The sequence below is a fragment of the Nerophis ophidion genome, linkage group LG04 (assembly GCF_033978795.1).
Source record: "Nerophis ophidion isolate RoL-2023_Sa linkage group LG04, RoL_Noph_v1.0, whole genome shotgun sequence".
Classification (NCBI taxonomy): domain Eukaryota; kingdom Metazoa; phylum Chordata; class Actinopteri; order Syngnathiformes; family Syngnathidae; genus Nerophis; species Nerophis ophidion.
In genome coordinates, this window is record NC_084614.1 from 86,143,756 (window position 1) to 86,155,920 (window position 12,165).

The 12,165-nt window shown below is 41.6% G+C and overlaps 1 protein-coding gene across 1 annotated transcript; it reads left to right on the top strand.

The window, feature by feature from the left end:
- The first annotated feature begins 5,558 nt into the window (after positions 1-5,558).
- LOC133552129 (class I histocompatibility antigen, F10 alpha chain-like) lies at positions 5,559-9,983 on the top strand. The gene is made up of 5 exons (XM_061899493.1): positions 5,559-5,733; positions 6,418-6,684; positions 6,894-7,172; positions 9,245-9,553; positions 9,719-9,983. Exons 1-5 carry the CDS (start codon positions 5,679-5,681, stop codon positions 9,859-9,861), a joined length of 1,053 nt encoding a protein of 350 aa, XP_061755477.1. The 5' UTR covers positions 5,559-5,678; the 3' UTR covers positions 9,862-9,983.
- Positions 9,984-12,165: the final 2,182 nt, after the last annotated feature.

Sequence of the window (12,165 nt, forward strand, 5' to 3'; positions counted from 1 at the left end):
GGCTGTCATCGCACACATGTTGACAAACACGCGTACACAATGGAAGATACGGAGCGCTCCTGAATAACTTTTTAATTGTTGGGTTTTGGGGAAAGTAGCAATGATCGTGGTGACTGCTTGTATTATCTGGAGCAGTTTACCAAAGGACAGCCCAGAGAGTTGGTGCGCAGTTGCCTCTATATGCCTACAGAGAGAGGCTATGCTACAGCAAAACGCCTACTAAGGGAACACTTTGGAAATCCTTCAAAAATAACAGCAGCCTACCTGGACAAAATTATGGCATGGCCAAACATCAAGTCTGAGGATGTAAAAAATCTCCAAGCTTTCGCACTGTACTTGTGAGAATGCTCCAATGCCATGGATGAGCTGCAGTACTTGGACGAGCTCAACATGCCAGCTAGCATGAAGATGCTCATACAAAAGCTGCCACACAAATTAAGGGACCAGTGGAGAGGAAAAGCAGCCGACATTGTTGACCAACAAAGGCGACGTGCTTGTTTCACAGACATTGTGAAATTTATTGAACAGCAAGTCAGAATTGCTTCGGATCCTGTCTTTGGCGACATTCAAAACATCCTTCGAAATAAAGCAGTAACCAAACCCAAGCCTATACATCAACGCAAATCACAGTTCAGAAGGAACAGTTTCGCAACTCATGTGACAGTTGCCACTAGACCAAAACCGAGTCCACACCTCAATAGGTTTGTGAACACCTCCTGTCTTTACTGTACAAGTGAACATGCATTGGAGGACTGTCCAATACTGGAAAATAAGGCACACAGGGAAAAGCTTGACTTTCTAAAAGAAAAAGGCCTGTGTTTTGGTTGCCTGTGCACAGGGCACCTGAGCAAGAGTTGCGACAGGCGCATCACGTGCTCTTACTGCAACAAGACGCATCCCAAAGTGCTACATATTGACAGGAGGCATCTGGAAAGTGGAGAAAATAGCCAACTTCCAAAGGTAAAAGCAGATATTTGCACTACATCATCAACTTGTGGCCATACAGAGGCTGGCAAATATGGAATTTTACCCATCCTGCCCGTTCAAGTGAAGTACTCAAAGGGCAGCAAGATAGTCCAGACATATGCTTTCCTAGATCCAGGAAGCACAGGGACCTTCTGTTCTGAACAATTGAGTTTGAGTTTTAGTTTATTTCGAACATGCAAGCATACAACATGATACATCACAATTTCCAGTTTCTCTTTTCAACATGTTCAAAAAGGAGGAGGAAGAAGCAGAGCTTATTTAATCCTACCCCTTTTCTTTACATAACAGTTGCTAAAACTTTTGTTCACTTCCTGTTCTCAATGTATTCACAATGTATACTCCATAAGTAATAAGTAATCACAATACAAATAAATAAATAATTGCTTAAATTTTAATCCATATGATGAGATAAATCAGATTATTTTGAGAATGAATGAGTGAGTAAAATCAGAATGTTTATCATTGTTCTTCATTTTTGTACTTTGTTAACACTTCCAGTTTGAAGAGTTTCTTAAAGTGGATCATATTAGTACATTGTTTGATTGCTTTGCTTAATCCCTTCCATAATTTAATTCCACATACTGATATACTGAAGGTTTTAAGTGTTGTACGTGCATACAAATGTTTTAAATTACATGTTTTAAATTGGTGAACAGGCTGAACACAGAAGGCCGAAAAACAAAAACCCACTTGCGCACCTTGGGGCACAGTAAGGTGGTCCCGAGCAGTGGTCTGGAAATCTCTCAGCTTACTTGTAGTAAGTTTTTTTCAGCTTCCTGATGTCTTCACTCAAAGGCAGATGCCCGTGTACACTAACAATCTGATTGGTGAGGCAGAACTTGATAAGTGGCCTTACCTCCAAGGCATTAAAATTCCTCGGATAACTGCCAACGTGGACCTGTTAATTGGTACCAACGCCTCAAAGTGAATGGAACCACGGGAGGTGATTAACAGCCACGGAGATGGACCTTATGCTGTCAGAACCCTATTGGGGTGGGTGATTAATGGGCCATTACAAGGCAGTGACACGCCCCACAGTTACTGTTAACAGTTTGGAGGAACTGCCTATGAACCAGTACATGCATGATTTCAATGAGCAGGGATCCAAAGATCAAAAGAATATGTCAAAAAAGGAAAAGAAGCCCAAGATAGAGAAGCCCAGCAGGAAGACACCAAAAAGAAAACGGAGCGCAGATGACAGTGACGATGAAAGAAAAGTCAGTCGAATGCGAACAATACGCCAGGCAGTCTCCAAGGCCGTGTCGAAACAGCGGGAAATCCTTCTGGGTGACGGAGGCCGTGAGGATGAAGAGCAGGATGACCCAGAGGAAGCTTACCTGGATCCTGATGAGTCTGGCAGTGATGAAGACTTCATGGTGGAAGATGACGAGGACAGCGACTATGGCAAGTCCAAAAAGAGAAGAGTTCCCCGAAAGAGGAGGAAGAAAATGACCCCGAGAGTCCTTTGGGAGAAGAAGAGGAGGAAACTGAGAAGAAAAAAAAGCTCTCCTACCCCCAAGGTGACGAAGAAAGCTGATGGCCAGGAGTAGGAAAAGAAGACAGCTACAGTCTACATGTACTGTTGGTAATAGATCACCTGTATTGGATGTGCATAAGGAAATGGAGGCAGAGGCAATATATCGCTGACCTTTTTTGGAACAGGTGGTTTCACGAATATTTACCGTTGCTACAAGAGCGACAAAAGTGGACAAATGAAAAAAGTTTGTCTGCAAACAAAAAGGATTATCATCTAAAGACCTGTTACAAAGATATGCCTTCTAGGTGAAGGTATTGAGTAAATTAACTGCATTATTGCAAAAGGGAACATGAAAACCAAAGAAAGAGGTGTTTGTTTTTGGTATTATGGCTCTATTTTTGTTTTATCGATTCCAAATTAAATCACTCTGTTCGTCACGCCAGCAGCAATTAGGGGCAGGTGTGTTAGAGCCAAATACACTTTCTGTCTGTCAAGTTGATGACGTCACTCAAGGGGTTGGCTCCAAGGCCAAGTGCCTGGATATTTAGGGAGGAGTCAGGATCTTGCCCAGGTGTTGCTGAGTAGAGGCGCAACAGTTTTTGACTGTGCCAGGCTAGTGTTTGTTTGCTCCCGTGTATTTTCCGTTTTTGAACAAAGTGTGTTATATAATTGTGACTTTATGTTAGTAAATATTTTGGTTAAACATGGACACAATTCTGGGCCTCAATTATTAGCCGGTTGCACACGTCTGAACTAGCTTCATTTATATTCGGCAACCAGTAGCAGTAAAAGTATAGGACTTTACCGCTACAGGGGTTTTGGATATTAATTATGAAATGTTGTTCCTAGATTACATCCATGCTAATAAAAATAAAACTGCAATGATGTATATTTCAGACAAAAAGTTACACACTTTATCCCATGCCTGTGCAACAGCAAACATCTGGGCCCCTGTAGAGGGGGTCCAGACTGAGGCCAAGGGAAACAAACCTCATAGCCATACCACACATAAACATGTGTGTAAGAAAGAATCGTCAAAGAACACAAAGGACATTAAAGACTTTAAAAGATGAGAGCTGATGCAACCAGACGCAAAAGTAAAACAACAACAAAAAACACACATATACACTCTGTGGTGTTCCACGCCAACGTCTGCTGTGGTGGGGGGAGTATGGCCGGAGACAGGAGCAGACCCAACAAAGCAACCAAGAGAGCCAAGTCCGCATGGATGAACGAGGATAGATAGAAGGATAGTACTTTATTGATTCCTTCAGTAGAGTTCCCTCAGGAAAATTAAAAATTCCAGCAGCAGCGTACAGAACTGAGGTCAAATTTTAAAAGTAAATCATAAATAAGAAGGGCATGTGTTATTGTTTTTGCATTCCGTCATCCTCGTACAGGGGTGTCCAAAGTGTGGCCCGGGGGCCATTTGCGGCCCGCGGGTAATTTTGTAATGGCCAAAGCAAATTCTAAAAATACAATAAAAAATAAAAAAAGTGCTATTTAAGAGCAAACAGGTGAAATGTGACAAGAAAATGTTGCAATGTTTACTCTAATAACACAAAGCTGCCATCTAGGCTGTTGTTAACTAAAAAAATAACAATAAATCAAAATCAATGTCATTATGGATTATTGACCTATTCAAGGCTCCAACGACGCCACATTAAATATTCCACTTTGAGATGTTTTTTGGGGGAAAATGTTGCATGTTTTGTGTTTGCCATATAAAAAAAAAAAAAAAACACCAATAATATATATATATATACTTGATGGATGGATCTGAAGTTCATCTGAAGATGATTGTGTTTAAAGTTAACAGTAAAAAAATATATATTTTGTTATTTCTAATGAGTAGGACACTTTTGGATCTTCAATAATTTCAGTAGGATTTTTCTTTTGTGTCATTCCTAAAAAATAATAATAAATTAAAATCAATGTTTTTATGTGTTGAATTTTCTAAGGCTCCAATTATTATATAATCTCAAATATTCCACTTTAAAATTCTATTAGGGGAAACTATTGCATATTTTGTGTTTTTTCCCATAACAAAACAGGGTTTTCTTTGACAAAAAGGGCATACAACTTAAATCTTTGAAAAGGTTATATTGACAGATAGACCTAATGTTGATCTACAGATTTAAACCTGGAATAATAATAATACAAAATAATGACACATTTTAAATATTTTTTTGAACAAAATCCTTTGGGGTCCCTGGGATGAAGCCTGAGTGGAGGCCTAAATGTATATTTTTATACATATATTGAATATGTTATATAGCAAAGTAAAAGTTGTGTTTCTTATCTAAGTAAATGTAACTCGTTACTACTCACCTACGTGGATAAGTGTGTTCACCTTTGACAGGTACGACAAAATAAAAATAAAAATAAAAATGATCACCATCGAGTTCAATGTTTGGCTTTACCGTGTCTACTTTTACTTTCACTTTCTTTGATATTCTGCCAGCAGAAGCGTCTGCCTCACACTTTTCCCCCACGTTCAGCACTTTGGCCACAGCGAGTCCATCTCATGAAGGCTTTCTGCTGACTTTTTTACTCAGGATGAAACTTCCTGATGCAACCCTGGCCGGGAATCGAACCCATGCGAGGCAGATGCGTGTCCCGTTACCCCAGCAGGGACGCCTCACGCTTGGGAGACATAACGGAGGTGAAAGTTAAGACGTGAAATAAAAAGAAGTGAGGATGTCCTGCGGTGTAGCGACTTTATGTCTATCAATCATTATTTGTATTGATGCTTTCTTGAGAGGACTACAATACGATCACTGATCGGATGTTCCAGCCCTGTCATTACTTTTAACTCTCAATCTCACCTTCATTCCTCTTTCTTTCTTTTCTTTCCAAGTTTGGCGGCCAACTTGACACACCTTTTTGTTGTCAAGTCACGTGATTTCCCAGAAAAGCCACACAAGCATTTACCTGACGTGGCCACAAGGGGCGCTCTCTAGTGAGTCCAGTAGAAGACTTCTTGTCAGTTGACTGCTGCCACTTTTCTGTGCAGAATAGCGTTTCGTTTTCTCTCCTCACTGCGACGTCACAGAATGCTGACTCCTCATTGGCTCAGGTGGAGTATTATAAAAAGAGCCTCGACAGTTCCTGGTTCATTTTTCCTGTTTGCGAGTCAAGCGAGTGTTCGTCACTTTTGTCTTTCTCTGCGGGATTAAAAGTGGCAAACATCTTTTTGTTTCACGCTGACATCATGAACTTGTTTTTATTCTTTCTTCTGGTCGTGCAAATGCACAGCGTGACGCCTGGTAAGTCCTTTTTATAAGTTTATTAATATTTTACTCATAAATCCTATTTGTGCCTTCACTTATTTGACTTCTGAGCGTTTCTGTTACTTATTAATTAAATTAGTGTTGTATTATTTAAGCCCTTTATTACTTAATCCTGGTTCTTTTTTTTAACATATTTTATTGTTATCCCTTTTTCCTACTAAAAATTCATAATGTTCCAAGAAGGTTACAGAAGCAGAGAAATCCATTTAAGCTCTTTATTTATTTTGACTTTAGTGTTTCTTATTCAAAGACTTATTTTTTCCAAGGCTTGTAAGAACGAACACAAATCTTCAAACACGGAAGTGTCAGAAACTAATCAAGTGTAGTAACATCACCCCGCCACAAGATGTCAGTAAGAGTCGACATCAAATGGGCAGAACAGGTTGTGTTCAACTCTGTTGTACTTTTTATTCAGCCTCCATTGTAGAAAATATATGTTTATTTTCAAAATGTTCAAACCGTCAACAGATGTTAGTAATATTATTAATGTGTTGTATTTGTCATAGAACATGTGAGTCTTGACTGTGATATCTAGCAGTGTTTGATGTTCACTTTAAGACCCGACTGAAGACGGAAGGAGCTAAAATATTCACAGTGCAAGATTGTTGAACATGAAACAAAATAATAAAAAGTCATCCTGTTGTTGTTTTCTTCTTTCAGTGATTCACACGCTGCAGTATTTCCACACTGTGTCCTCTCAAGTTCCAAACTTCCCAGAGTATGTGAGTGTTGGTTATGTTGATGGAGTTCAGATTGTTCACTATGACAGCAACAGCAGGAAAGCAGAAGCCAAACAGGACTGGATGAACAAAATCACAGCAGAGGATCCAAAATACTGGCAGATACAAACAGAGATCAGTGTTGATAATGAGTTGAGGGACAAACACAACCTTGAAGTTTTTAAGAAGCGTTTCAACCAAACTGGAGGTTTGTTTATGTTGAACTTTCTACTACTTAAATGTATTTGATGTGCTCTTTTTATACTGTAGTAAACACACATTACTGCACTGATACTTGTCTCTGTCCATCCCATAATAACCTACACTAATACTGTGTGTGTGTGTGTGTGTGTGTGTGTGTGTGTGTGTGTGTGTGTGTGTGTGTCACTCTGCTTTACAACACTGTGTGTGTCTCAGGTGTTCACATTTTCCAGAGGATGTCTGGATGTGAATGGAATGATGAGACTGATGAAGTTAAAGGTTGGCGTCAGGAAGGTTATGATGGAGAAGATTTCATATCGTTGGACATGAAGACATGGACATTTACTGCAGCAAAACAACAAGCTTTCCCCACCAAACTCAAGTGGGACCAGAACAAACATCTACTAGATGACAAGAAGTTTTACTACACTGAGATATGTCCTTCTTACTTGAAGAAGTATGTGAACAATGGGAAGGAGGTCCTAATGAGAACAGGTAGAAACACATGTACTTTCACCTTTTAACTTGTTAGCACTCCCCCTATAGGAACATTACTGACATTACACCCTGTCTCTTTAGATTAGATAGTACTTTATTTATTCCGTCAGGAGAGTTCCTTCAGGAATTTATACTCTTCTCTCCTTCTCTCACCTTTTTTCCGTCTTTACCTCCATCCTCACCTTCTCTCCATCTTTACCTCCACTCTAACCTTCTCTCCATCTTTATCTCATTCTCTTCTTCTTTCCATCTTTACCTCCATCATCACCTTCTCTCCATCTTTACATCATTCTCTCTTTCTCTCCATCTTTACCTTATTCCCTCTATCCACACCTTCTCTCCATCTTTACCTCTGTTCTCTCCATCTATACCTCCATTCTCTCCATCTTTACCTCCATCCACACGTTCTCTCCATCTTAACCTGCGTTCTCTCCATCTTTACCTCCATTCTCTCCTCTCCATCTTTATATCATTCTCACCTTTTCTCCATCTTTACCTCCACCCTAACCTTCTCTCCATCTTTATCTCATTCTCTTCTTCTTTCCATCTTAATCTCATTCTCTTCTTCTTTCCATCTTAATCTCATTCTCTTCTTCTCTCCATCTTTACCTCCATCCACACCTTCTCTCCATCTTTACCTCTGTTCTCTCCTTTTCCCTCCATCTTTACCTCTGTTCTCACCTTTTCTCCATCTTTACCTCTTTTCTCCCCTTCTCTCCATCTACACCTCCATTCTCCCCTTCTCTCTATTTGTACTGCCATTCTCTCCATATTTACCTCCATCCACACGTTCTCTCCATCGTTACCTCCATTCTCTCCTTCTCTCCATCTTTATATCATTCTCTCCTTCTCTCCATCTTTACTTCCATTCTCTCCATCTTTACCTTATTCTCTCCTTACCTCCATCCTCACCATCTATCCAACTTTACCTCCATCCACACGTTCTCTCCATCTTTACCTCCTGTCTTCCCTTCTCTCCATCTTTACTGCCGTTCTCGTCTTCTCTCCATCTTTACCGCCGTTTTCACTTTCTGTCCATCTTTAACTCCGTCCACTCTCTCACTCCATTTTAACCTCCGTCCACAAGTTCTATCCATCTTTACCTCTATCCATCTTTACCTCCGTTCTCACCTTCTTTCCATCTTCCATTCTCCCCTTCTCTCCATCTTTACCTCCATCTACTCTCTCCCTCATCTTTACCTCTGCTCACACCTTCTCTCCATCTTTACCTCTGTCCACTCTCTCTCTCCATCTTTACGTTCATCCACATCTTCTCTCTATTTGTACCCCCATTCTCTCCATCTTTACCTCCGTCCTCACCTTCTCTCCAGCTTTACCTCCGCCCACTCTCTCAGTTCATCTTTACTTCCAATCTTGCCTTCTCTCCATCTTTACCTCCGTTCTCACCTTCTCTCCATCTTTACCTCAATCTAGACTTTCTTTCCATCTTTACCTCCATCCACTCTCTCACTTCATCTTTACCTCCGTTATTACCTTCTCTTCCATATTTACTTTAATCTACACCTCCCCATCTTTGCCTCCATCCACCCCTTTGCTCCATCTTTACTTCCATCCACACCTTCTCTCCATCTTTACTTACATCCAGACTTTCTCTCCATTTTAACCTCCACCCACACCTTCTCTCCATCTTTTCTTACATCCAGACTTTCTCTCCATTTTTACCTCGATCCACACTTTCTCTCCATCTTTACTTCCATCCCCACCTTCTCTTCATCTCAACCTCCATCCCCACCTTCTCTCCATCTTTTCCTCCATCCACCCCTTCTTTCCATCTTTGCCTCCATCCACACCTTCTCTCCATTTTAACCTCTGTCCACACGTTCTCTCCATATTTACCTCCGTTATTACCTTATATCCATCTTTACTTTAATCTACAATTTCTGTCCATCTTTACCTCCATCCACACCTTCTCTCCATCTTTGCCTCCATCCACACCTTCTCTCCATCTTTACTTCCATCCACACTTTCTCTCCATCCACACCTTCTCTCCATCCACACCTTCTCCCCACGTTGTCCTGTGTTCACACGTGACATCACTTCCTGTGCAGAGCTTCCAGAGGTGTTCCTGCTCCAGAAGACGCCGTCCTCTCCGGTCAGCTGCATGGCGACAGGTTTCTACCCCGACGGTGCCGACCTGTTTTGGAGGAAAGACGGCGAGCAGATCTTCGAGGACGTGGAGCACGGAGAGATACTCCCCAACCACGACGGAACCTTCCAGATGTCGGTGGCGCTGAAAGTGGAGGTGACGGCCGACGTGGAGGGCAAGTACGAATGTGTGTTTCAGCTGTCAGGCGTCAAGGAGGACTTGGTCACCAAGCTGGAGAGAAGAAGCATCCTGAGCAACGCAAGCCATGAAGGTGAGAAAGACACATTTAGTTGGAGATGTTTCCCATCACAAGTCCACCTGTCACCATTATTGATCCATGTCACCATGACAACGCTTGACGTCTGCATGCAAAGTAGTCATGAAGGTTTCCTCTTCATGCTTTGTCACTCCACTTGTGCTTTTTTGCTCTCCACAGACAACTTGAGCGTCGCCCTCGCTGTGGCGGCCATCATCATCATCATCATCATGGTCATGGTCAGGCGTCACAGAAACAGACAAGGTGAGGGACGCCAATGTCCTCTGTCTTCTTCTTCTCGGTGCACTCGGTCCAGGCCGTGAGTTGATGCTTTCATCCGGGCTGCAAAGGTGCGGCCATCTTTTAGTTGCCTTCCAGCCAAACACTCAAAGATCCACAGAGACAGAGCGCACACTCTCACGTAGAAACACGGCGTGACGTGAGGGGAAAAGTCCACTTCACCTTGTTTCTCTTTCATTTCAGCCCAGTACGATCCAGCTGGTAAGTAAAACATCTTTTCTTTGAGCCGCAAGAAACAAAGCCGTGGTGAAGCGTCACTCACATGGAGGTCTGATGTGGACCTTTGTTACAAGTTTAGCCGGAAAAGCCCAACTGGAGCTGACTCCTTCACAATAAAAGTCCCTCCTGTGAGCACACGCAATACAAAGTCTGGCATATCTCACTTTTGACAGGAGTCCTCATGATGAGGATCAGCCAAATGAGACATCAAGTGTGCTGACTCGTCATGTTTCCAAGTCACACCTCAAAGATCTGATGTGAGTGACGAGGCACCTTCTGGATGTTCTTCCTTCACCGTTTGCGTTTGTCCCGCAGCTCGCCACGGCGGCGTGGAGCTCGACGAGAACGTGCAGGCGGCTGAAGGCTGAGTAAGCTCACATGGACTGTCTGCACCTCCAAATGTTCTTGTGTGAAGATGATGTTCAACTTGGATTCACCTGCTTCTGTCGGGAATGTGCTGAGTGGTCTTCTTCCTCCAGGATGCTTTGTGCACTGGAACACAGGGAGATGTCTCCATCGCTGAGGGACGTCATCACACTCGGAGATGAGATGGAGATGTGCTTTGTTCTTCGTCCGACTGCTCCTCACGCTATTCCATGTATTCTTCTTTGGCCGTTAAAAGACTTTCAAGATCAAACGTTGGTGGCTGTAAAATCGCACGTTTCATGGCCTTGACGTCATGACGAGGATTTCTTCTTTTCTTTCAATGGCCGCTGCTTATGATCAATATCACATTGTGTCACATCTCTGTCAATAAATCCGTTTTTTCTCCACTCGCCTCGCACTGCTTTCTTGGGGACCAGGAAGAGTCTCAGTCATAAAAATGGTAGAAGTAGGTCATTTTTGTTTATGTTTTTACTTTTTCACTCAACACTTAAATCCCTTGATCAATATAGGTTTATCCGTCCTTATCAGTCTTTTTTTTTCATAATTTACGCCATTTTTGTCAAAACCTTGTTTTGTTATGGCAAAACCACAAAATAATATTTTTTACTCAACTTAATTGCAATCTTAAATATGTCAATAATTCATAACATCATCGATTTTAATTCATTTTTTTTTTTGAGCAATGACAATTAAAACTTGTCCCACTGAAATTATTAGGATCCAAACGGGCCCCACTCATAAAAATAAGTCAAACATTATTTTTTACTTTCAACACTTAAGTCCCTCGATAAACTTCAAATCCATCCCTCGTTTCTGTGACGACCTGTCACGTCAGGTGTCACGCGGTCTGTTTGCGTTTGTGTTTATCTCCTAGTCGGCGCTCTTATTTTGGTCCCACTTCCTGTTTGTCTCCCTGAGCCCTTTTCCCTCCTCACCTGTCGCTAATTGGCAGCCTGGCCACACCTGGTCATGGGGTGAGGGTGATGGGTCAAATGCAGAGGAAAATCTCACCACACCTAGTGTGTGTGTGACAATCATTGGTACTTTTACTTTAATCAACTGGCTTCTATTTATGCCTGCCTCGCCCTCCAGTCAGGGCTCAAGGATTGTTTTGTGAAACGTTACTTTGGTTTTTCTGTATGCTGCTTATGCTTCTGTGCACTTCCCTGCTGCACCTCCTTGTGCTCCCTGTGGGAATTAAAAGACTCTCACCCGCACGTCGTCCTCCTGTCTCCTGCATCTTGGGGTCACAACTAGAGCAGCCATGCAAGTACGTGACAGCTTCTTCATTCCTGTTTTTTTTTTTTTGCCCTAATAGTCAAAAACCCTTTTTTTTGTACGATAAACACAAAATATCCTATAAAAATATTTTGAAGTCAAATTTTGGAAGTGACGTAATTGGAGCCATGACTAGTTTAAATACTTTGTAACAACATTGAGTTTGATTCATTATTATTTTTGAGCAATGACAGCTTTAAAGAGAAAACAACCTGCATGGCAGCTTTATTAGACTCAACAATGCAACTTTTCTTTGTTCCATTTCACATGTTTTCACCTCTTTTATTCCACTATTTAGTTTTTTTATACACTATCTGTAGAATGTGTCGTGTATGAGCTTATATGGGACATAATGTATAATATTTCTAATTGCCTTTTTCTTTTTCATGCCTTTTTAACCTGAGTCTTTCAAGCAAAAGCGTTCCAAAAATCAGCAAACCCGC